At 39.4% G+C, this 26769-nt stretch overlaps 1 protein-coding gene across 2 annotated transcripts in view; it reads left to right on the forward strand.

The window, feature by feature from the left end:
• slc9b2.L (solute carrier family 9 member B2 L homeolog) overlaps positions 1-20958 on the forward strand; it is a 34873-nt gene extending 13915 nt beyond the window's left edge. For both annotated transcript variants that reach the window (XM_041590665.1, XM_018251953.2), the window contains 6 exons: positions 1028-1203; positions 2518-2624; positions 11040-11189; positions 12813-12921; positions 15432-15568; positions 20055-20958. In XM_041590665.1, the coding sequence (XP_041446599.1) occupies positions 1028-1203; positions 2518-2624; positions 11040-11189; positions 12813-12921; positions 15432-15568; positions 20055-20258 (883 nt within the window). In that variant the 3' untranslated portion in view covers positions 20259-20958. The remainder of the gene's footprint in view (positions 1-1027; positions 1204-2517; positions 2625-11039; positions 11190-12812; positions 12922-15431; positions 15569-20054) is intronic.
• The last annotated feature ends 5811 nt before the right edge of the window (positions 20959-26769 follow it).

The following is a 26769-nucleotide window of genomic DNA, read 5'->3' on the forward strand; positions in this document are numbered from 1 at the left end:
ATCCTGCTGCAGTGAGACAGGAGTTAAACAGATACATACCCTACTCAACTATTACTTAATACAAATAAGCCTACCTCATACATGTAACATTTATGGAACAGGTCAATTGTGCTTGTGGTCCAGGACAACCGCCATGGGGGTATAGGTGGAGTCGGAAGAAAGTTTGGGTATCTGGAGTCGGAGTCACCAATTATTTTCCGACTCCAAATTACTTTAATTACAAGCACTGAAAATAAATCAGATTTAAGAGCTTCTAGGAAGGAGGATATGAAAGGAGCAATTCTGTTCCTAAGAACAATACTTTAGTTAATTTTGGAATGTATTTAACAGCTATTCTACAGCTATATGTCAGGTTCAATTAATATATGTTATTTTAGGTTTTCCAATTGTTTTTGGTTTATGTAGTTTCATTTTGATTATGATTTAGAATAACCAAAGGATGTGATTTATATTTTTGAGCTATGGCAGTGACGAAATGCCGTGTTCAGTCAAAATGGAAAATATATTACTATATTAAAGCAACATTAACACTTAAATATGAAAGTGTAATTAACATATAATATACTGTAAGCATGCACTGGTAAAAGCTGTGTGTTTGCTTCAGAAACTCTACTAAAGTTTATATAAACAAGCTGCTGTGTAGCCATGGGGGCTGCCATTGAAGCTGGAAAAAAAGGAGAAAAGGCACAGGCTACACAACAGATAGCAAATAAATAATGTCCAATACAATGGTGTTTTAACTGTTATCAGCTATGTAACCTGTGCTTTTTCTCTTTTTTCCAGCTTGAATGGCTGCCCCATGGCTACACAGCAGCTTCTTTATATATACTGTAGTAGTCTTTCTGAAGCAAAAACACCAGTTTTACCAGTGCAGAGCAACAGTACATTATTGATACTCTTTTGGTGACATCATGTGTCACTGGCCTTCGATTCATTCAGATATCCTTTATTAGAATGTTTTGTTAGTTTTGTGCACTTTTAGTGATGTTTGATATGCAACTATTCTTATGTTTCCTTTGATATATAGTTTTGTCTTGGGGGCTGTATCTCCTGCAGTAGTTGTCCCATCCATGCTAATTTTACAAAAACAAGGATTTGGGGTGGATAAAGGTATCCCAACCCTGCTCATGGCTGCCGGAAGCTTTGATGATGTCCTGGCAATCACTGGCTTCAATACTTGTTTGGGCATGGCCTTCTCATCAGGTAAGTTCTACTAATAGGGAAACCCCACTTCTTACTAGCACCTTCCTATGGCCAAATTCCTTAATAATTTTAAAGCTAAAACAAGAAAGGTAAATGGCTAGAAAGGCTGTATTTTTATACTAAACTTTCTGTAGGTTTAGCAGCCCTGGACATAAGCACGTAAAAGAAAAGTAAATCTTTAGTATAATGTACAGTTAAATCTCTTTCTCTCTAGGCACTTGCGTGCACCAAGCAGTATAGTTTTCTCTTTCTCTCTAGGCACCAAGCAGTATAGTTTTCTCTTTCTCTCTTGGCACCAAGCAGTATAGTTTTCTCTTTCTCTCTTGGCACCAAGCAGTATAGTTTTCTCTTTCTCTCTAGGCATTAAGCAGTATAGCTTTCTCTTTCTCTCTTGGCACCAAGCAGTATAGTTTTCTCTTTCTCTCTAGGCACCAAGCAGTATAGCTTTCTCTCTTGGCACCAAGCAGTATAGTTTTCTCTTTCTCTCTTGGCACCAAGCAATATAGTTTTCTCTTTCTCTCTAGGCACCAAGCAGTATAGTTTTCTCTTTCTCTCTTGGCACCAAGCAGTATAGTTTTCTCTTTCTCTCTTGGCACCAAGCAGTATAGTTTTATGAATTCCTCCTCATGGTAATGTTAGTTTTAATTGACCCCAGTGGGTCAGTCCCTACAGACTCCAATGCTGAATGCAGGAAAATAGGTACACGTATGGGCTCTATTACCTGAAACGGTTGGGACCCAGGGTTTTCTGGATAAGGGATCTTTTTGGAATTTGGATCACCATACCTTAAGGTCTGCTAAAAATCATTTAAACATGAAATAAACCCAATAGGATTGTTTTGCCACCAATATGGATTCATGCAGCTTAGTTACCACCAAGTACAAGGTATTGTTTTATTAAAAGGAAATTCCTTTTTATGAATCCAAATTATTTGCTTAAAATGGACTTTATTGGAAAAGGCTTTCCCATAATTCGGAGCTTTCTGGAGAACGAGTTTCTGGAGAAAGTATCTCATACATTATTGATTTATTTTCTGCTTTGAGCATTCTTTGCATATAAAACCACAGATAGGACTGAGATCAAGTAAACTTTTGTAGAGGAACACATAAAACTGCACTAAATTACACATTTTGAAGCTTCTGTGAGTACAGTGCAATATTTTTCACACTGTACAACATATGGCAGAGGATCCATTGCACAACAAGAAAAAAGGGTGTTACGCAGTGTTAAAACCTTCTGTACTTGTAATATGATTTGTGCTAATGCATTTCAAAGCTTTATTAACTGATCTTTGTTCTTACTTTCAATGCTTAGGTTCCACCATTAACACCATTGTGAGGGGTGTGTTGGAAGTGGTGGCTGGCATAGCAGCTGGGCTTCTTTTGGGATTTTTTCTTCATTATTTTCCAAGCAAAGACCAGGTAAGAAGCAATTACTATAGGTATACATGGCTGCAACCCTAATAGCAGTATGGGAAACTTTTGAAATGGTCTTTATTTTGTATGTGTTTTTTTGAATTAGCTCATTTCCGTCTTGTCCCCACTGTTACAGAAAATGGTTAATGCCAGCCTAATTACATTGGAATGCCCAAGTTCTTCCCCATGCTTTTCAGGGACCAGGAAAAGTGATATCACTGAAATATGTTAAAACGACTTATTCTTTAAGTACTCAAAGCACATAAGCACAGAATTCAGTGTTACTTTGAAAAAAAAAAAAAAAAACGGTTTTGGACCTGTTATCCAGAATGCTCAGGACCTGGGGTTTTCCAGATAATGGATATTTCGGTAATTTCGATCTTCATACCTTAATTCTGCTACAAAATCATTTAAACATTAAATAAACCCAATAAGCTGGGTTTGCTTCCAATAAGGATTAATTATATATTAGTTTGGATCAAGTACAAGTTACTGTTTTATTATTACAGAGAAAAAGTCAGATTATTTGCATAAAATAAAGTCTATGGGAGACGGCTTTTTCTGTAATGCAGAGCTTTCTGGATAAAGGGTATCCTGATAAAGGATCCCATACCAGTACAATATTTACTGTGTTAATGATGAGGGTTAAACATGGCAGCATTAACGTTACACTATGGGGGGGGGCATTAATGTAAACATGATGTAAATCAGGGAAAAGCACCCAAAGAAATACATTATACCGTATATACTCGTGTATAAGCCGAATTTTTCAGCCCCCAAAATATGCTGAAAAACTCTACCTCGGCTTATACTCGGGTCAAGCATATAACGGTCGCCGGCGTCTAAGAATAGTCGCCGGTGTCTAAGAATAGTCGCCATCATCCAAGAATAGTCGCCGGTGTCCAAGAATAGTCGCCGGCATCCAAGAATAGACGTCGGCGTCCAAAAACCAGACGCCGGCACATCCAATGGGAGCAGAAACCTTCAATTTTTTGATTGAAACTTACCAGAAGCTGCTGCATTTCTCACCCTAGGCTTATACTCGAGTCAATAAGCTTTCCCAGTTTTTGGAGGTAAAATTGGGTACCTCGGCTTATACTCGGGACGGCTTATACTTGAGTATATACGGTAAATTGGTGGGACCACGAAAAAATATAAAATGCAGGAAAACTTAAAATCAGAGAATGTCAAATTGAGGCTTCACTGTGTTTTTCTTTGCTAAATGAATTTGATACCGTATCGATAAGCTAACAATTAATTGAAAACAAAAAATGAAACCTACAGACTAGTGATGTACCCAGCCAAGGTTAAAAGGGAAAATTTCTGTCCGAACCTGACCTGAACCTGTCCCGCCTCTTAGCCAACATCAGAGATGTCACAAGGGGTGAGCGCCAATTGTTTCACCACTAGCGAGGAAGGAGCCCAACCACAGGATACAAATAAAGTAATGTAAAGTAATGTGCTGCGGCTAGGAAGTTAAACCTGTACTCAACCCAGGTCCAGTTTTTGGTCAAACCTATGAGTTTCAGGCCGGCATGCACATCTCAACTACAGACTGCATATAGCACCCACATTATCTTTTAGAGTGAATCTCCTTTTTAACTAGGCTAAAATTACAAAGTGCCAGACAACACAGATTCTAGGTTTTCAATGTTTAATATTATTCTTGGTTTATAAGGTTTAATGTCATTTACTGGGGACTGCATGTTGCCAAGCAATGCATAGCTGCTCCTGCTGAGGAAAGTCGAGAATCTTGCATTGGGCCACAGTGTCTGCCACTTTACAATGTGGAGCAAAATGGGTGGGACAAAGCTGCCTGGCAGGGGATTAGCAATGGGTTTAGTGACGTAGTTGGGGGGTGGCGTTGTAAAGGGATGTGTAGCACTAACTGCTAAGGAGGGCATCCATTTTGGAAGAAGAAAAGGAGTCCCACCCTCCCTCCCTTGTATTAACCCTTTGTGCTAGTTGTCACAATTGTGGCCTGGGTTAGTGGAGCACAGGATAAGTTGATGTGGAATGGTGAGTATTGGGCTGACTAACCAAGAGGTGATGAGAGGGAATAGCCCGTTGTCACAGCCTGGCAGCGGGTCCCTGGCAATGGGGAGAGTTAATTAAGTGGAGTTTTTTTACCAAGTACCAAGTTGGTTAATGGAACTTAGTTGGTGGTGTTCCTCTCTAAGAGCGGTGGTCTCTGGGAGGGTATGTTGTATTGGTGGTAGCATGGAGTCCTGCGTACCCATCATGCTAGAAGGCACAAGGCTGGTGGCTTAACGATTGCATGCACCTAATTGGGTCCATTCAGAGCCGGATTAAGACTAAACAGGGCCCTAGGCAAGGTAGTGCTTCTGGGGCCCCCCCATCTCGAACCACCTAAAGTTACAGTTACAAAAGAAGCACTGCTATACTAGCGCACCTTTATTATGACAGTTCTTTTAAAAGTTCAGTAGTAACACTGTTGGCAATCTGACAGAAGGTATTCCTTCTGTTCATTGTCTTAAGAATACACTCTGCATTAACCTATTTCTTCAGAAAAGACATCAATTGATTGTTGTTTATCCATTCCTATTCTTTAATAGAGTGCTACTCAAATAAAATAATAAGGTTGTAATAGACAAACCTACACAGCATTTACTTCTTCATACTCAAAGTCAGACCAAGGGTTAATTTATAAATTTAATTAGCTAACAAAAAGCAGCATGTCCAGTACTGAACACAAAAAGTATGCCCATAAAATAAATATGAAATACTGCCATTATTATTGCAGAAATAGCAGCAATATGATGAAAATATAGCCACAGTTACAAAAACACTTGAGCCACAGATAATAAGAAACATTGTAAAACAGGGTAAGCTTCCCAAATATAATAACCAATAATAAATTATTAGTTAGCTTTTAATGACTTTGTGAACTTAGATTAATGAATTCTAACAAGAATTATGTCAGGAATTGGGAATCAGTTGCATTAAAGACTTGTTCCACATTTGCATAAAAATTAATCTGCAGCCAGATGAGACAACTAGACTATTAGAAATGTTGCAGCTAATTGGGAAGACTAGAGTATTAGTATTAGAAGTGTTTTGCAGCCAGATGAAGAGATGAGAATATTAGAATTGTTTTGCAGCCAGATGAGAAGACTAGGGTAAAATAATTCTTTTGTAGCTAGATGAGAAGATTAGGATATTAGAATTGTTTTGCAGTCAGATGAGACTAGGATATTAGAATTATTCTGCAGTCGGATGAGAAGAGTAGAATATTAGAATTGTTTTGCAGCTAGATGAGACACTAGGGTATTAGAATTTTTCTGCAGCCAGATAAGAAGACTAGAGTATTAGACTTCTTTTGCAGTCAGATGAGAAGACTTGAGTATAAGAATTATTTTGCAGCCAGATGAGATGATTAGAGTTTTAGAATCATTTTCATTAGCTCTATGAACTCCTCTACTATGGAAGATGACGTAGTTGCTTACCCCTCAGTCTTACTCACCATACGTCTTTTATATGCTGCTCAAGAAATGGATCATTTTTAGCATGAAGCTCTGGTACTCACTGAAATCTCCCATTCTGTGGTGATCCAAATAGCTTATCAGTTCCCCTGAATGGTAGCCTAAGGAACTTTACAACACTGACAATCCAAGCAGATTTCTTTTCATGAGCTAGTTGTTCAAAGAAGAGCATGGTTTTGCAGTCAGGTGAGAAGACTAGGGTAAAATATTTCTTTTGTAGCGAGATGAAAAGATTAGGGTATTAGAATTAGACTTTGTGCACTTAGATTAATGAACTCTAAGAATTATGTCAGGAATTGGGAATCAGTTGCATTAAAGACTTGTTCCAAATTTGCATAAAAATTAATCTGCAGCCAGATGAGACAACTAGACTATTAGAAATGTTGCAGCTAATTGGGAAGACTAGAGTATTAGTATTAGAAGTCTTTTGCAGCCAGATGAAAAGATGAGAATATTAGAATTGTTTTGCAGTCAGATGAGAAGACGAGAATATTAGAATTGTTTTGCAGTCAGATGAGAAGACGAGAATATTAGAATTGTTTTGCAGACAGATTTCTTTTCATGAACTGGTTGTTCAAAAAAGAGCATGGTCTATTCATCATTATTTATTTTCCTTAGTTCTTTAGTCATATAACTTGTAATATCAGTATATGTTCTTTTAGATGCAGAGTAGTCCACATACTTATTTTGAATTTGATTCTTAGAAAAATATTCACGCAAATCTTCAGAAATGTTACTTCCCCACTCAGCAGGATCATTAGAGTAACTCTTAATGATATTTTTGATAGCATTTGAAGTTGTTGTAATTTCTGGTATAGCAGATATGGACTGCTGGGATTGGGAAACTGGGGCATAATCTCCAGTTTCTTCATAGTCCATGGTCAATGGGCTTTGCACCATAGTAGCTACTTCTGTATCTCTAGTGCTTTTGGTGATTATAGTACAAACAGCATGACTGGATGACTGGATGACGACTTCATCATCATCATTAGGATGTAATGCACGGCTTACTATAGTTTGATCAGTGTCAGCAACTTGACTTATGGAGCAACTTGTTCCTTGTTCATCAGGCTGAGGTGTATTAGAATCTACACGGCTTTTGCTGGATTTATGATGAGCAGAAGGAATTACTCCTTGCTCCAAATTGGAGATAGAGACAGCATATGTATTTGTAGCATTAGGATGCGCTGCAGTACTATCTATACTTGTGGTGAAACTTGTTCCTTGTTCATCACCATCAGGCTGAACAAGCTGATGCTTTGGTACTAAAAAAGATTGCATATACGTCTTTTGTTTTACTGTCTCTTTTTGCTCTTTATTTTTCTTTCTCCTTTTAGCAGCCCCTGAGGCATGCCTATACAGATTCTTCGACATACCTTCTATTGTCTTTTTACAACCCTGTTTATAACTGGAAACCCTAGACAACCCTTAGAATTCTTCTGCAGCCAGATGAGATGAGTATTAGAACTATTTTGCAGCCACCAACCAGATTAGACTAGAATATTAGAACTGTTTTGCAACCAGACGAGAAGACTAGAACTGTTTTTCAGCCAGACGAGGCTAGAATATTAAAACTGTTTTGCAACCAGACGAGAAGACTAGGTTATTAGAACTGTTTTGCAGCAACCAGCCAGATTAGGCTAGAATATTAGAACTGTTTTGCAGCCAGATGAGACTAGAATATTAGAACTGTTTTGCAACCAGACAAGAAAACTAGGGTATTAGAACTGTTTTGCAGCCACCAGCCAGATTAGGCTAGAACTAGAATATTAGAACTGTTTTGTAGCCAGATGAGACTAGAATATTAGAACTGTTTTGCAACCAGACAAGGAAACTAGGGTATTAGAACTGTTTTGCAGCCACCAGCCAGATTAGGCTAGAATATTAGAACTGTTTTGCAACCAGACTATGGTATTAGAACTGTTTTGCAGCCAGATGAGACTAGAATATTAGAACTGTTTTGCAACCAGACAAGAAAACTAGGGTATTAGAACTGTTTTGCAGCCACCAGCCAGATTAGGCTAGAACTAGAATATTAGAACTGTTTTGTAGCCAGATGAGACTAGAATATTAGAACTGTTTTGCAACCAGACAAGGAAACTAGGGTATTAGAACTGTTTTGCAGCCACCAGCCAGATTAGGCTAGAATATTAGAACTGTTTTGCAACCAGACTATGGTATTAGAACTGTTTTGCAGCCAGATGAGACTAGAATATTCTACCCGTTTTGCAACCAAATGAGAAGACTAGAATATTATAACTGTCTTGGAGCTAGATGAGGAGACTAGATGATTTTATACCAGAATAGAATTATTAATTTGCACTCAGCTCAGTTGTAGCTTTGGTTGGTCTTGCAACCTGCATGGCTGCCGGGTCCCCTCCCTCACTCCTTTCAGAGCCAGTCAGACAGTCCCACTTTCAGAGACCCTTCTCAAATTATTTTACACACCGATATTTTGTATTTTTGTTTTTTTAAAAAAAATTTCGTTTTTTTCTGTAGTTTTTAGTTTTTTTCTAGGTTTTTTTTCTCAGTTCTGATTGCCCCCTCACTCACTGCAGAATCAGTTGAACAGTTCCACCACTGCCCCACAGACCCTTTTGAATTATTTTTACCCCCAGATCACACTGTTACTTCCAAATGGCTGCAGCACAGCCTGCCCCTCCTCCACCCCACAAGCCAGTCACAGCCCCACTCCCACAGACTCTTTACAAATTATTTTGCCCCCCAATTTTTTTTTGTATTTTTGTTTTGTAGTTTTTTTGGTGTTTTTTTGTAGTTTTTATTTTTTTTATTTTTTTTCTAGTTTTTTTTCTCAGTTCTGTCTGCCCCCTCACTCACTGCAGAATCAGTTGAACAGTTCCACTGCCCCACAGACACTTTTGAAATATTTTGACCCCCAGATCACAGTCACACTGTTAGTTTCAAATTGCTGCAGCACAGCCTGCCCCCTCCTCCCCCTCACAAGCCAGTCACAGCCCCTTTACAAATTATTTTGCCCCCAAATTTTTTTTTGTATTTTTGTTTTGTAGTTTTTTTTGGTGTTTTTTTGTAGTTTTTATTTTTTTTTGTTTTTTTCTAGGTTTTTTTTCTCAGTTCTGTCTCTGCCCCCTCACTCACTGCAGAATCAGTTGAACAGTTCCACTTTCAATTTCCCCCCTAGCGCCAGAAGCCAGATGCCCAGCCCAAGATCACGTTCAAATGGCTAGAAATTAGAAAACAGCCTGCCAGCCTGGCCTAGTAACTGCCCCCTTCCTCTTCCCTCCCTCCCTCACAAGCCAAGCCAGCAGACAGTCGGACAGTCCCAGACCAGTAGTCTTCAAAAATATATTAGGCAAGCCGCAATTTAAAAAAAACAATTCGGGCTGCAGGCAGCCAGCAGGCACTGTTTGCTGCACAGGCAGACGGACCAGCAGATAAACAATTAGTTAGGCCGCAACCTGCAAGGATTTGTGGCAAATCAGTCACACAGTGTGTAAGAGAGCTCCTCCAGTCTAAACTTTTAGGCGCCAACTGAACGCTCACTGCGCACAACCGAGCTTTTATAATGTGCGCCATGATGTCAGCGCGCAGGCGCGCCGTGACGTCAGCGCGCAGGCGCGCCGTGACTTCAGCGCGCAGGCGCGCCGTGACGTCTGGGCGCAGGCGCGCCGTGACGGCAGCGCGCACGCCGAGATCAGCGGCGACAGACTGACAGGTGACTGACAACAGCACAACTGTGGGGGGCCCGGACCCGGAAGTTTTTAGAGGTATTTTTTTCCCGGCCCGGGCCCCCTAGAGCTAGGCGGGCCCTAGGCAGCCGCCTAGGGCGCCTAGTGGGTAATCCGGCCCTGGGTCCATTGCCAGGGGCCTTGCAGAGGATTAAAAAGTTAATGGTATATAACTGTTCATATTTGTATGTTTATAATGTTGTTAATATAACTGTTATTGATATATGTGTTATCTATTGTTGAATAATCTTTTGTGCAATAAAGCTGTGGACAAAAAGACTCCAACAAATAAAATGTATGGTGAGCGAGTTGGTTATTCCTAGGCAAGTTTGGGGGGAAAAAAGGCAGGTATTTGTCCCTGCCCATGTCATGTCCATGAGGCAACGCAGGATCACATTGGTGCCACATTGTTACACATTATCTCTTAGCATTAAACAGTTTTATTTTCTGTAGGGCTGGAGCCTAGGGATATATTTATCAAAGAATGAATTTAGAGATCGCCACATTCCACTAGTGTGAAATTCCGCCACTCTCCATTCATTTCTATGGGATTTTTACAGACATATTTATCAAAGAGTGACATTTCACTTTCATTCATTGATAAATACTCTTTTAATAATCCCATAGAAATGAAATATTACTATAGTAATATAAACTACAGAGGGCTAAGGATATGAATGCCTTACTGAAGGCAATTTGCAGCAGGAGAATGTTGTATCAGTGTGCAATTCTAAGTATTCATGTTATGAGGATGTCATGTTGACATTTTTGTTCTCAAGATAGTTTCTTGGAAGAATGATTTTGCCACTAGGTAATATTAGATTTTATTAGAATTTTTTTTTACATTATATGTGTAGTAAAAGTGCTGCAAAATAAAGATTGTGCCAGTAAAGATTTGCTCCATATTTCTCTGTATGTCCTACATTTGGCACTGCATGGTGTATGGCACACAGAGAATTATATGGGAGAATAAATGTTATATTATAATAATGTAACCAACACAGGCTTCTATTTTCCTATAAAGCTGGATATACACGTAAGATCTTTAACCAATTTGTCCACCAACATGCCAAATTGTGACAATCCAATCATTTCCCCCCAGCCAACTATCATATAATATTATAGGTGCCTATGGAGACCTGTTGGGTGGACTGCATCAGTGCTGACAAATCTGAGACTATTGATAGTTTTGATTTCTTTTTTTCTCCTAGGAAAATCTAAAAGGCAAGAGATCTTATCTTATTTTGGCACTGTCAGTATTTGCAGTGTTTGGCAGCTTATATTTCGGCTTCCCAGGGTCAGGAGGACTGTGCACACTTGTTATGGCTTTTCTAGCTGGAATTGGATGGTCGACTGATAAGGTAAATGGAGGCAGAACCTTTGTGAGGTGGAAATGGGTGTTGAGACCAAGGGACATTAGAGTCTGGAATAAATCTTTTGCATGTCTTTGACTTGTGTGGAATTACAAGGGGTTGTTCGCCTTTAAATTAACTTTTAGTATGATGTCGAGAGAGATATTCTGAGACATATTGCAATTGGTTTTTAACTTTTTATTAATTATGTTTTTTGAGTTATTTAGCTTTTTACTCAGAAGCTTTCCAATTTCCAATTTCAGCAATTGAGTTGCTAGGGTTCAAAATACCCTAGCAACCATGCATAATATGAATAAGAGGGGGCCTGAATAGAAAGATGAATAATAAAAGGTAGCAATAACATTAAGGGGCAGATTTATCAAAGGTCGAGGTGAATTTTCAAATTAAAAAAAAAATCGAATTTTGAGCTATTTTTTGTGTACTTCAACTAGGGAATAGTCCAAATTCGATTTGAATTTGAAAAAAAATTCAAATATTGAAATTGAATCATGTACTGTCTCTTTAAAAATTCGACTTCAACCATTCACCACCTAAAACCTGCAGAATTGCTGTTTTAGCCTATGGGGGACCTCCTAGAACCTATTAGGAGTCTATTGGTGGACTTTGAAAAATCGAAGGAAAAACTTCCTTCAATTCGTACGATTCGAATATGGACCTATTAAAAACATAAATTTCGGTTGGTCTTTTTGAATTCAAATTTCGAAGTTTTTTCAATTCGACCCTTGATAAATATGCCCCCAAATGTGAAGGCTTACAGAGCATTTAGTTTTAAGATGGGGTCAGTGACCCCTATTTAAAAGCAAAGACCAATTGAAAAGTTGCCTAGAACTAGCCATTCTATAACATACTAAGGGGGTTATTTATCAAAGTCCGAATTTTTCTCAATATTTTCTGCTACAAACTCTGATCAAATCCACTAGGTTTTTTACGCTTTTTCCCGAAAATTTGCATTGCAGGAAAAAAAAAATCTGATTTTTTTCGGATTTTTCATCCGAAAACTCCAATTTTTGCCCGAAAACTCCGGGGGTATTGCACGAAACCCAGCACACATCAAAAAAACATTGGGACTTCTCCCATTGACTTATATACAGCCTCGACAGGTCTGAGATGCCGGATTTTCTGATTCAGACTTTTCCATCTTCCCCTTTAAGTCCCCAATCCTGCAAATCTTAAGGACGAGGATCTTTTTTTACACTTATAATTAAAACTGCATATTATTCAAACTTCCACAGCCACCTGTACCCCTGAGATTCTCAGCAGCCACTGAGTCTGCTGTTATTAATTGTACACCTGGGTTACTCATATGGCTAATTGATGGGTAGTTCAAATGTTATTACATGTTAAAACCGAAGCAAAGCAACCCTACATTTATATAATAAATTTGGGACAGGGAGGTATATTTATATAGCAGATATTCAAAATATTCTATGACCATTCATTGTAGTGCCTGCATACAAAAAAAAACCCTAGAGTGGCTGGAGGAAGGCATGGAGATGCTTTGTTAATATGATGGTATGATGAAATGAACATGTATTGTCTTGTATCAAGTGCAGAACAGCAATTTTAATCTATCCAGAAATCTCACTGTTCACTTTTATTTTTTATCTGCAGACTGTGGTTGAAGACATTATAGCTGTCTTTTGGGATATCTTCCAACCATTGCTTTTTGGTTTGATTGGAGCAGAAATATCTGTTGCATCATTGAAACCACAGACTGTTGGTAAGTCATAGGTCAGGAGGCATATTACATTGAAGCAATGTTCCATAAGGTCAACCTAAGAAGTTCACCTTTAAAGGAACAATAACACCAAAAAATGAAAGTGCACCTTTAAAACTTTCAGAAACACTACTATAGTTTTTATAAATAAGCTGTTGTGTAGCCACAGGGGCAGCCGTTCTGTTGGAAAGTAGATAAGCTCTGTAGGATACAATGGGCAAAGGTATAATACATTACATTTTAAAATCTCTGCATTTGTTATTCTTTACAGTTTTAGAATGTTTCGGCTTTCCTCGTCTCTTTCTCATACAAATAAAAATGAGATCTTATTGTCAGGGCCTCAGCAACCAAAAACAAATTGATTTGGAAGCTGCCAATGTATTGTTATTTTCATTTAGGGTTTTGTTCATTTCATTGTAAGGCACTATATTTTCTGTGGTAGGATGTTCGCATAAGTTTATGTGAAAATATTGTACTAAGGGGGTTATTTAACCCTGAATGCAAAAATCACAAAAAATTTGATTTTTTTTTTATCAGAATTTATTAAACCCCACGAGGATGGAAAAGTCAGAATCTGAAAATCCGGCATCTAAGACCTGTCGAGGTTGCATATAAGTTAACGGGAGAAGTCCCAATGATTTTTTGATGTGCGATGGGTTTCGTGCAATACCCCAAAGTTTTCGGAGTTTCTTGGGCAAAAAACATAAGAAATCAGAGTTTTCGGGTGAAAAGTCTGAAAAAATAGTCAAACAGTTTGTTTGTTTTCCCGCAAAGCAACTTTTTCGGGAAAATGTAATAATACATAAGCGTAAATTTAGTACTGTTTGGAGTTTGCAGCAGAAAATGCTGAGATAAAATCGGCCTTTGATAAATAACCCCCTATGCCTACTTTTCGACTATTCCCTTTTTGGTTTTTGAGTTATTTATCTTTTTATTCAGCAGCTCTCCAGTTTGCTGTTTCACCAGTCTGGTTGCTGGGGTCCATATTTCCTTAGCAACCATGCATTGATTTGAATTCAAAACTGGAATATGAACAGGAGAGGCCTGAATAGAAAGATCAGAAATAAAAAGTAGCAATACATTTGTAGCCTTACAGAGCAATTGTTTTTAGATGAGGTCAGTGACCCCCATTTGAAAGCTGGGAAGAGTCAGAAGAAGAAGGCAGATAATTCAAAAACTATAGAAAATAAATATATGATAAAAAGCAGCAACAGCTCTGTGTTTAATGTGGTCAGGTTAAAAACAGGAGAGTAAAGCCTGGACAGCACAAAGGAGTGTGGAGGGTTAAAATAAAACCTAAAAAAGGGAACAGTTCTAAATGAACATAATATTCAGCTCTACAGTAAGAAATAACTTCAGCTCTGCCTTTCCTTGCCTTGTCTTGTGCTTCTGTTTTTGGGCTGCTTTAATAAGTACTTTGTGATATGAAACGCGTAAAGCTTTTTGTGCACATTTGAATGATAATCTTTTTCACTTTTTATACTTTAGCCCGTACATTGGAGGTTTTCACAAATCCCATTCCAATTCTATTTTTTTCACTGATAGATTAAATTACACCCTGCCTCTTCCTTTCGCTCTTCCTAATGTCATTGCCTGCATATTGCTTCTATGAGTACATCAAGGGAGCATAACCTTCTTTTATCATATTCATATTTAGTTTGCCCTACTGCCAGGTATACAAGGTTTTAAAATGTACTAATCATTAACTGTTTGAGGAAAGCGCAACCGTATTCTGTATTGACTAGTATAAGATTTGGTCGCCAACTTCATCAATGCGCCCAGCTTGAGGTCTATGATCGGATCATCATTGCTGCTAATGCAGGCTGTCAAGTAACAGACCATATCAACGTGCAGATGCTGTCCTTGATCTGACGGGAAAATAAAACCTGGTCGATGGATATCTACCTGATTTGTGATTAGATATTAGGCAGCCAATCAGCTGCTGCTTTGATCTTGAAAGAATGGTTGCTATATGTTGAAGCCAATTTGGATCTGGCTACAATAATGCATTGGTGGCCAAACACGAAGAGATCCGCTCGTTTGGTGATGTCGCCAAATGAGCGGATCTCTCCCCGATATGCCCACCTTGAGGTGGGCAATATCGGGCTGATCCTCTCGTGGGCCCTAGGGCCCAACGATCGGATCCTAACAAATGGTAACGGGCGGTCGGATCGCGGGACCGCATAAACGAACAGATGCGGCCACGATCCGACAGGATTTTTAATCCCATCCAATCGAGATCTGGCCAGATCTCGATCGGGGAAGCTCATCAAGGGCCCCATACACGGGCCAATAAACTTCCGACTCGGTCTGTCTGCAGCTTTTATAGGCTTGTGTATGGCCACCTTTAGTTCCTGCAATCTGTGTGAGAGGGCACCTGTCAACCTAACTGCTTTACTCTTCAGGGACACTGTCTTTCATGTAAGCGTTTTGTTCTCTTTTATTATTGTATAGTCATATTGTGTTGTTCACACTTTATTAGTTACTGACCGTCTTCTCTGAATGATTTCCAGGGCTGTGTATCGCCACTCTGCTCATTGCCTTGATAATTCGGATCTGCATCTCATTCTTGATGGTTTGCTTTAGTGGTTTTAACCTCAAGGAGAAGATCTTTATTTCATTGGCATGGATGCCCAAAGCCACAGTGCAGGTAATGTGTAGTTAAAATACATTATAACACAAGAGATGCAATTCATAAATTATGTCAACTAGGAGATATTAATATACTTCTTAGACTCTGTTTCTCCCGCCCCATAAAATTAAAAGAATTGAATGAATACAGCTTTCTCCATAGAAATAATTTGAAATTTGAGCCTCTCCCACCCTATTAAAACTGTAGGACTGTGAACTTCTGCAAATAAAGCATGGTCTCCTACTTGCTTCTAAAAGAAGAATTTTAATACATGTGTAGTGGGAGGAGTGACGGGCAATGTGTCCAGCAAAAAGGGCCCAGGGAGGAAAATCTACTTCATGTATTACAGTTAAAAGCTAATGTTTGGGTTCTCCTTGTCAATACATTAAGCGAATTAGTAAACAACTACTGCAGACATTAGAGGGTTAAAACAACATATTTCCAAAGTTAAAGGGGTTGTTCAACTTCAAACAATTAGTTGTTTTCAAATAGATCACCAGAAATAATTACTTTTTTCCAATCACTTTCTATTTGTCACCGTTTTCTAATATTGAAGTGTAAAGTGTAATTTTTCACCTTCTAAAGCAGCTCTAGGAGGGAGGTCGCCGACCCTGTAAACTGTTCTAAATTGATACATTTAGCTGATACATTTCTTATCTTTGTCCCTGCTGAGCACAATCCCTGAGTTTCATTACAGGCAGCTGTTAGAATTGATACAATAGTTGCTAATACTCCAGAGATGCTGCTGAGAAATGTATCAACTAAATGTTACAAATTGTAACAGTTTTTAGAGTCTGCGCCTGAATTACTGAGCTGCCAGACAAACACAAGAGACCGACAGTCAACTTTAAACAGTAAAAAATAAATAAATAATTGAAAGTAATTGAAAAAAACAACTGAACTGAAAAAAAAGTGTTTGGAAGGTGAACAACCCCTTTAATGCACATTTACAATTTACTTCACTAAAACCAATTGGAAAAATGTAGTTGCGGAATGTGCAAAAGTTTGGAGAATCCTTGCTTTGACATAGACCACACCTTTTGTATCCAGCTCAGTCATGCTCTATGGGTTTTCTGCCCATCTTTTCCTAGTAGATCACTTCTAATTTGGAATCTTTTTAGGCCATCTTGCATGTTGAAGATCAGTCTATTGAATACAGTCAGCCATATCCCAGATAAGATGGTGCAAACCAGCTACATCCGACTATACTGGATCTAGTGTTGCAAAATCCGTGTGTATTTATTGGTGGTGCTCTATCGGGGAACCTTGCTGCAATCCTTGGTTTCCATTATCCATGCACAGCCTCGAAACGCTGTGTGAGGATCTCAATAGATTTCAATTATTTAGCACGATTGTCCAAGTGTGTGCCATCTGACTTTCTATTTGTGAATACATCCTCATATAAGACAGATAAGCTAGCGACTTAATTGTAAAAGCAACACTTTTTTTCCTTGGAAAGGTGTAACCCCACTCCTGCATCGGCCAAATTCTCTTGCAGGTCCTTTGCAGTCATGTGAGTGGTTTCTCTAATATATGAGCAGTTCTTCCTGAAAGTTTTCTTGGTCTTCTAGATCTTGCCTCAACCTCCACAGTTCCCCTTAATTACCGTTTCTTGATGACATTACAAACAGTGGAAATGGGTAGCAGGAAGCATTCTGCAATCTTCATTTAGCCTTCCCTTGCTTAGTAGGCATCAATTAGCTTCATTTTTTAGATCTCACTTGGTTGCTTAGTATGTCCCATGGTTTTTAAGCAACTCCAATCTTTGGGATTTGGGGTCTGAAATCTTAACCCTTCAATGGTTAACAGGTGACAACCCCTAATAACAATTAAAGCCTAATGAGGTTATACGATCAGGTTATTCACTGTGTTTCACAAAATTAATTAAATATGTAATGTAATGATGAGAGGTGCCCAAAGGTTTGCATTCAAGTTGGATTGAATGGAATTGGAATCACATTAATAAAACAATTACACAGGCAGATTTATGGCCGATTAGGACATTTCATGGCTCTTTACAGAACTACACCATTGTCACAATTAATAAGGTAGTTAACTTTTTTTAGACCTAGTACGAACTCACAACTCGAATGGTTTCTAATTTAAGAAACAACTGAGAAACAACCCAGCAAACTTGAATTGATCGCGTTTTTGGCGGAAAAAAACAACTTGATTGAGTTTTCGGGCAAAACCCTTGAACATCATGAAGGCTATTAACATCTTCAAATGGTTCAATGGATTCTGCCATTGACTTCTACATGACCTTGATGTTGCATTTTTAGATTCAAGCTATTTCTAGGGTTTGGGTATATTAAGGGGTATATTAATGCTGAATTTTTAGTATTTTTAGTATATATATATATATAAGTCAATGGGAGAGATCCCGAAGGTATCCTGATTTTGAACTGGTTTTTTATTTTTTTTGTTCTCAGACCTACCGAGGTTATATATAAGTCAATGGGAGAAGGTATCCTGATCTGCGCTGGTTTTCGGGTAAAAATCCAAAAAAAAAAAAAATTGGATTTTTCAGGCAGAAAATCTGAAAAATGTGTACAATTTGAATTTTCGAATGATTTTCACAATTTTTTTGAGTTTTTTTTCTCGAACTTGAATTTCTTTGGAAAATATATTGATAAATAAGGGGAAATAGCTGTCCCCCGGGGAGATGCCCCTAACGTTATAATTACCCCTCGGTGCAAATTCAGGCATCGGAGTTCACCGCAGCCATCTTCGGGGTCTTCGGTGGGGGTAGGGGTTTTTTTTTTAAATGGTTGAATTCTCCTTTAATAAATCTGCCCCTAAATAACTTTATTTATAACTTATGTGATAGCTGTAATTATAAAAGTGTGATTTCTATAGTTTCCATAGTAGCCTTTTATTAAATTCTTCAGGACCATGGCTGTGTCTATTTACCTAAGCAATTATGGGCAGATGTCACTTTGCATACTAGTAGAAAGACAAAAAAGGGAGATACAAATTTCATATATTCAATCTTCAGTAGAACAAAAGTCGTTTCCTGTAGTCGTATGACAGTGCATGTATTGTTAACTTGCTATAGCCGCCTAATTGTTGATCTCTCAGCCGCATTTGACACTGTAGATCACCCTCTTCTCCTCCAGTCCCTCCAGTCGCTTGGCCTTCGTGACACAGTCCTGTCCTGGTTCTCTTCTTACATCACCAATCGTTCCTTCAGTGTCTCCTACAATGGAGTATCATCTTCTCCCCTACCTCTTTCTGTTGGAGTTCCTCAAGGCTCTGTCCTGGGACCATTACTATTCTCCCTCTATACTTCCTCCCTTGGCAAATTAATAAATTCGTATGGTTTTCACTAACACCTCTATGCTGACGATACTCAGATCTATCTCTCATCTCCTGATCTCAACCCAGAACTCCTAACTCGCGTCTCCTCCTGCCTGTCCGCTATCTCTACCTGGATGTCGCAACGCTACCTTAAATTAAACCTCTCTAAAACTGAAATGGTTCTCTTTCCTCCAATTAACACCAGTAGCATCCCCAAAGTATCCATCATAGTTAACAATTCCACTATCACCCCCTCTCCCCAGGCCCGGTGCCTTGGGGTTATCCTAGATTCTGCCCTGTCATTCACTCCTCATATCCAGTCACTTATTAAATCATGTCACTTCCACCTAAGGAACATATGCAAAATACGATCATTTATCACCCAAGACGCTGCCAAAATTCTTATTCACTCTCTCATCATATCGCGTCTAGACTACTGTAACTCTCTTTTAATTGGCCTCCCCCTCCAGAGACTGTCACCTCTCCAGTCCATAATGAACACTGCTGCGAGGCTCATACACCTCAGCAACCGCTCCTCCTCTGCCTCGCCATTCTGTCAATCCCTGCACTGGCTTCCGTTACCTTTCAGAATCAAATTCAAATTAATGACACTGACTTTCAAAGCACTTCACAACTCTGCTCCACCCTACATCTCTGAACTCATCTCTATATACTCACCCACTCGCTTACTACGCTCCTCTACTGACCTGCTACTCAACTCTTCTCTCATTACCTCCTCACATGCTTGCATTCAAGACTTTGCAAGGGCTGCACCCCTCCTCTGGAACGCTCTTCCACGGTCTGTCCGACTTTCTCCCAACCTTTCTGCTTTCAAAAAATCTCTGAAAACGCACTTCTTTCGAGAAGCCTACCCTCACTCTGCTTAACTACCAAACGCAACACCACATACAATACCACATTTCTCACCCACTCAATTCGATCTTGCCCACTCCCACACCTTGTGTATTACTCCCTTCCCTTTAGACTGTATGCCTATGCATAGGGCCTTCCTCACCTTTTTGTACCTGTATTGATTGTGATGTTTGTTACTCCATATATTCTATATATGTAATTCATGTGATGTAGTTGTATAATCACGTTTACTTTACAGTGCTACGCAATATGTTGGCGCTATATAAATACATGATAATAATAATAAAATAATAAATAATAATTGTCTGTGTATTTGTGTTGTTCTCTGCAGGCTGCTATAGGATCTGTTGCCCTGGACACAGCAAGAGGCCTAGGAAATAAACAGTATGAAGACTATGGGATGGATGTTCTAACTGTCGCTTTCCTAGCAATTCTAGTCACAGCACCAATAGGAGCTCTCGTTATAGGTCTAACTGGACCCAAAATGCTTGAGCGATCTGAAAATGGAACCGTTACAGAGGAAGGTTCTGTATAAAAACATTCCCTGTCCTTCCATGCTGGCCATGGCATACGGACTCATATTTTTGTACCTGCAATGGAGAGGATTGTTTTTCAACTACAAATCTAAAATATTTTCTGCATAAAACGTGCATATGTTTACATTGTTAATGTCTATGGTAGTAAAAACCAAAGTGTTACAGTAAGAAAACAGAGACAAAAGAATAGTAGGTAAGTGTTACAGAAGGTTAAAGTATGATCCCTCTGCAGTATTTTATTCAATCACAGTGATGTACAGGATGGTGGCCTGTCATGGTCAATGCAAGGTTTGTCCAGGGCCTAAATGTAAAAAGAGTGAAATCCTGATTTTGTTATGCCACATCTTCTAGGGCATCGATTTTTCATCCACCAAATGCCTGGTTATATATTTCTAATGTATTTGTTCAGAAGATTTAGGTGGTAGCATTGCATACCTCCCAAGTGTCCCGTTTTTTGCAGGACAGTGCCGATTTTGAAAGCTCAACCTGCAGTCCCGGGTTTGTTACAGAAATGTCCCTACTTTCTCTTTGATCTCCTGCACTGAACGTGCCAGAAAAACATACAAAGTTTCTAACTTGTATGTTAGAACTATTGTAACTATTTAGGATACAAAGGTATCTTAGGAGACTCACAGCTTAAAGGGCAAATGACCTTCATTTAGCAAAACTGTAATAAGTAGGGATGCACCGAATCCAGGATTCGGCTCGGGATTCAGATTCGGCCGAATCCTTCTGCCCAGCCAAACGGAATCCGAGCCCTAATTTGCATATGCAAATTAGGGGTGGGGAGGGAAATCCATGACACTTTGTCACAAAACAAGGAAGTAAAATATGTTTTTCCCCTTCCCACCCCTAATTTGCATATGCAAATTCGGATTTGGTTCGGTATTCAGGTCGAATCCAAAATAGTGGATTTGGTGCATCCCTAGTAATAACACATAGAAACCACAGAAATGTGTTCAAACTTTTATAACCTGGCAAATTTTGTAAAATGGGCATGGTAATTAGGGGGTGTGGCCACAAAAATGGGCATAGTCAAAAAATGTTGCATCGCTCTGCGCGACAAATTTTTTTTTATTTCCAAAAGGTATGGGATTGCCAAATATGGCCGGCATTAAAATAAAACAAAAACACTCCCCAGTCATATTTATAAATGGAACCCCATTACATATTGGCCCCCTTCCAGAATCACATCAATTTAGAAAACTTGACTGTGCCTTTGTATCACAGAAAATTGCACGGAGCTACTTAATCACCCCTGTGTCTCTTCCAGTTGTCTGCTTGGATAGCTTTGACCCAGATAATAGGGTTCTCAGCAGCAAACTGGGTGCAATGCAGGACTGTTCTTGCTGTTTGTTAGTGGGCCAATCAACAGGGTTACACTTAGAAAAATGACGGGGGACTATATATATATATATATACGTACTTTGAGAAAGGCCTCGGAGAGGCCGAAACGTTAGTCCGTTTGCTAATAAACCATTTTTGATTTTTTAAGACCTGAGAGTGCGGACCTCTTTGTTGGATAGAAATTCTAAAAATTTTGGACACTGCACCCAGGCACGTTTGCACCTGGTTACGAGAGTGCTGACTCCTCCACAGATCTCTCTATATATATATATATATATATATATATATATATATATATATATATATATATATATATATAAAATATATATATAAAATAGCTTTCTATGACGATTAACAGAATTACAAGATATATTTATATACAGCACAATGACAGTAGTGTATATATTTCCTAGTGTAGCCAATAGCCCTCTGTGGGCTGTACATTATGGATTCAATGCAAATGAATGTGCACTGTGTGTAGTCTGACACAATTCTCATGTATTTATTCAAACAAATGTTTATTTTTAAACTGTTTTTATAGAGCGGACAGATATACATTGTAAAACAGATTATTGGGAATCATAATCTTTTTGTGTGACATTGAGAGGAAAAAAAAATAAAAACTAAAATGAATTATGCTATGGAGAGCTTGTCATCGGATTAAAACTACCCAGGGCTAATATATTTATACAGGTATGGAATCCGTTATCCGGAAACCCGTTATCCAAAAAGCTCAGAATTTCGGAATGGTTGTCTCCCATAGACTCCATTTTATCCAAATAATCCACATTTTAAAAAATAATTTCCTTTTTCTCTGTAATAATAAAACAGTAGCTTGTACTTGATCCCAACTAAAGGTGGCCATACATGGAGAGATCCGCTCATTTGGCGATGTCGCCAAACGAGTGGATCTCCCTCCAATATGCCCACCTTGAGGTGGGCAATATCGGGCTGATCCGATCGTGGGCCCAACGATCGGATCCTAGCGAACGGGCGGTCGGATCGCGGGATCGCATCAACGAACAGATGCGGCCGCGATACGACGGGATTTTTTAGTCCCATCCGATCGAGAGTCGGCCAGATCTCGATCGGGGAAGCCCGTCAGGGGCCCCCATACACAGGCCAATAAGCTGCTGACTCGGTCTGTCGGCAGCTTTTATCGCCCCGTGTATGGCCACCTTAAGATATAATTAATCCTTATTGGAAGCTTTTTGGATTTTTGTAATGTTTACATGATTTTCTAGTAGACTTAAACGGGTTGTTCACCTTTAAATTGACTTTTAGTATGATGTAGAGAGTGATATTCTGAGACAATTTGCAATTGGTTTAAATTTTAAAAATTTTTGTGGTTTTTTAGCTATTTAGCTCTTTTTTTCAGCAGCTCTCCAGTTCGCTGGTTCAGCAATCTGGTTGCTAGGATCCAGGTTACCTTAGCAACCATGCTTTGACTTGAACTGGAAACTGGATTTTGAATAGGGGAGGACCTGAATAGGAAGATGAGTAATAAATATGTAGCCTTACAGAGCATTTGTTTATTAGATTGGGTCAGCGACCCCCTTCTAGAAGAAGAAGGCCAATAAAAAAATTAAATAATGAAGACCGACTGAAAAGTTGCTTAGAATTGGCCATTCTATACCATACACGGGCTGATAAAAGCTGCCGACAGACCAAGTCAGCAGGTTATTGGCCCATGTGTGTGGCCCTCCGATGGGCTTCCCTAATCGATATCTGGCTGAAAGTTGGCCTGATGTAGATTGGGCAGGACTAAAAATTCTGTCGGATCTTGACCGCAGCCAACCGCCCGAACTCGTTGCATTATGATCCAATCGTTGGGCCCTAGGGCCCACGATCAGATCAGTCCAATATTGCCCACATTGGGGAGAGATCCGTCCGTTTAGCAAAATTGACAAACGAGCGGATCTGTACGTGTATGGCCACCTTTAAAGTTAATTTAAAAGTGAACCACCCCTTTAAGGTATGAAGATCCAAATCATGGAAAGATCTGTTATCCGGAAAACCCAATGTCCCGGTCTGTACTGTGCTTCATATTTGCAACTGCAGTAGCCTTTTCCATAGGCTGTTACAGAAAAGGGTTACCAGCTCAGGATATGCCACTGATAAAATGCTTCTATTTGAAATGAAATCGCTTATAATGCAGTACTATCTAGAGATTGGTCAGTGCAGCACATCAGCTATACAGGATGCATTATATAAAATGGTAGGTGGTGCAAAAATGCAATTAGTACTATTAATAATTAAAAATCCACATTAAAGGGGTAGTTCACCTTCAAGTTAACTTTTAGTATGTTGTGGAATTGGCAGTTCTTAGCAACTTTTTAGTTGGTCATTTCTTATAGTTTTTTTATTTAAGAACTTCTTACTATTTCCAGCTTTCAAAAGGGGGTCACTGACCCCAGCAGCCAAAGAATGCTTGTTCTGCGAGGCTACCCCTTTAAAGCTGACAATCTGTGTTTGCTCCAACAGTCTGACTACTGTAATAATAAACCTATAAGCTTTTTGTAGGAAGTGTAACACCCTCCTGGAGACCCCCCCCCCTGGTGACAAGGTTGTACATTCTTACATTTGTACAAACACCAGTGCAGATCCTGAGTCCCTTTTGCAAGGTAAAAAGGTACTGGGAAATTCTTCTCTGGCAGTGCCTCCACCTAATGGGATCCGGGAATGCACCTGCGGGTGGCCCCATTAGGAAAAACATTCAGCACACACTTTGCTTTATAAAAATATCAACTTTATAATAACGAAAGTGCAGATTAAAGGGTAAGTAAAACCGTCATAGTACAATTATTTAAATAGCATGACCCACTACACTGGGAACCTGGGACAGTCCAGTCCTGGCCGTCCCTGCCAGGCAAAGTCACTCCATTGGCAGATACAGAGTCCCAGTCCCTTATCCCCAATGAGCACAATTGGTCCCAGGTAGCACTAGTACCCAAATACCTCTCCTCACTAGACATGGTACTTACTCCAATGTGGCAGGCATTAACAAAGCCTGTGTCACAAATGGGAGAAACGCTGGATCCTTATTCTTTTTCTCCCCTCCCTCAGGCACAACTCACCCTTGGGATTCACACAGATGGGTCGGCTCCTCCTGAGCTGGAACAGGCATCCACAGTGATGAATCCTTTTATCCCAAGCACATTCAGCTTGCTTTATCTTCGGTGTATTGCTCCCAGCACTGTCTATAGCACAAGCATGGTAAACCCCTTTATTCCTCGTAACACAGCTCCCAGCACTGTCTATAGCGAGCAGATATCCTTCTCTGCAGAACTACAGCTCCCAGCACTAACCATAGCGCTAGCACAAAAAATGTCCAGCAAAACTCCAAACCTGCATGGTTGGGCTTTCCAGGCTTTTGGAGTACCCTGCATCTGCCCACAGGGCTATCGAACTCCCTTTTAAACCCTTACATCTTTTCATGAGTTCTGGTCACCTTCATCCATGAAAGTGAAAGTAGGAATCCAGTGTGAGGACATGCCAATCTCCTATTTATACCAAAGTGGTGCAACAGCGACACCTTGTGACACCCTCCGGTATCTGCTAGCATGCTGCACACGGACAAGGCTGAGCCCCTCCCGAGACCCTAGGAAACCCTGTAGCTCACATCAGGAAATTTCCACACCATGTGGTTCAGACCATAGGGGAATTAACCCTACGGGTCCCTACACGTCCCTACACAAGCAAGGAAGAAGTTTATTATATCAAACACAATTTTCCTTTTGTCTTGTCAGAGGAATTGTGGGATCCGCAGCAACAGAAGAAGTGTTGCACTGGTCAGAAATATTTTGGCTTACACTCGACCCTAACCGACCCTAGCCCAAATACGTTGTCTCAAACTGTTACATAAACTTGCTGATGAGGGGAAGGAGCCCTGCCACTGACAACACATATGGAGAGGGAGCTGCCAGCTGCCCAAAACAGAAGTAACATTTTGAGACCCAAACTCTACTCAGCCATGCATTCCTTGGTTTCCAGGTGCAACTGTGCATCACTGTTCATCAATAATACAATTCTTACTCGTAGAAGCTGCTGTGCCAATGTTTTGCTACTGAGAAGAATAGTTAGGGGGGTTGATGAAAGCCAATAATGTCAGCAATAGGGCAGTTTATAGCAGAACATACTGGAAGCAAATAATGATGTATGGTGAAACCCAATCTGCTAGAGTTGCTAGAAATCCACTGAATTTGCTGGGTCTGTTTGATGGGAGGCTCACAGATTAAATTAAAGGGGTTGTTCACCTTTAAATTAATGTTTAGTATGACGTAGAAAATGATATTCCAAGACAATTTACAATTGGTTTTTATGTTTTATTATTTGTGGTTTTTAAGTTATTTAGATTTTTATTCAGCGGCTCGCAGGTTTCAATTTCCAAAATTAGGGTCCAAATTACCCAAGCAACCATGCATTGATATTAATAAGAGACTGGAATATGAATAGGAGAGGCCTGAATAGAAAGATGAGTAATAAAAAGCAGCAATAACAATACATTTGTAGTAGGGCTTGGCACGCTTGCATTAAGTCCTGAGTGCCGGTAATTTTCTTCTTTACCCAAGTGCGATTGAGGGTGCCGAACCCTTTTTACTGAGCACTGGTCTAATATAATTCGAGAGGCCAGGGTGTGCTGGTGGTCTTTTTCTTTTGGACGACCCTAATTTGTAGCCTTACAAAGCATTTGTTTTTGATGGGGTCAGTGACAAATAAGTGAAAAAATGAGAAGAAAAAATGACGACCAATTGAAAAGTTGCTTAGAATTCACCATTCTGTAACATACTAAAAGTTAACCTGAAGTTGAACCACCCATTTAAAGCCTCTGAAAATTAATACATTATATATAAATCAGGGACCTTACTAGGATATCCAACTACAAGGGCTGCACTGGTTGCCTTTCATTTAAATGCAATTAATATGCACTTACTACAGTGGTGTCCTTGTTTTTTTTGTTTTTTTCCAAGCACTAACCTTACTGAAATTGCCCCTATCGCCTAATATGGCAGATTCCCTAAAAGCAACTGTCCTGTGGCTGTGTGCATTTTCAAGTGGCAATTGGTAATAGCACTTCAGGAGATTACCGTAGCAGTTCTATTTGACACAACCAACTGAACTGCTAACAATAGGTTTCACATTACCCTTTGCTGGAGTTACTAA

The sequence above is a fragment of the Xenopus laevis genome, chromosome 1L (genome assembly GCF_017654675.1).
Source record: "Xenopus laevis strain J_2021 chromosome 1L, Xenopus_laevis_v10.1, whole genome shotgun sequence".
NCBI classification, from domain to species: Eukaryota; Metazoa; Chordata; class Amphibia; order Anura; family Pipidae; genus Xenopus; species Xenopus laevis.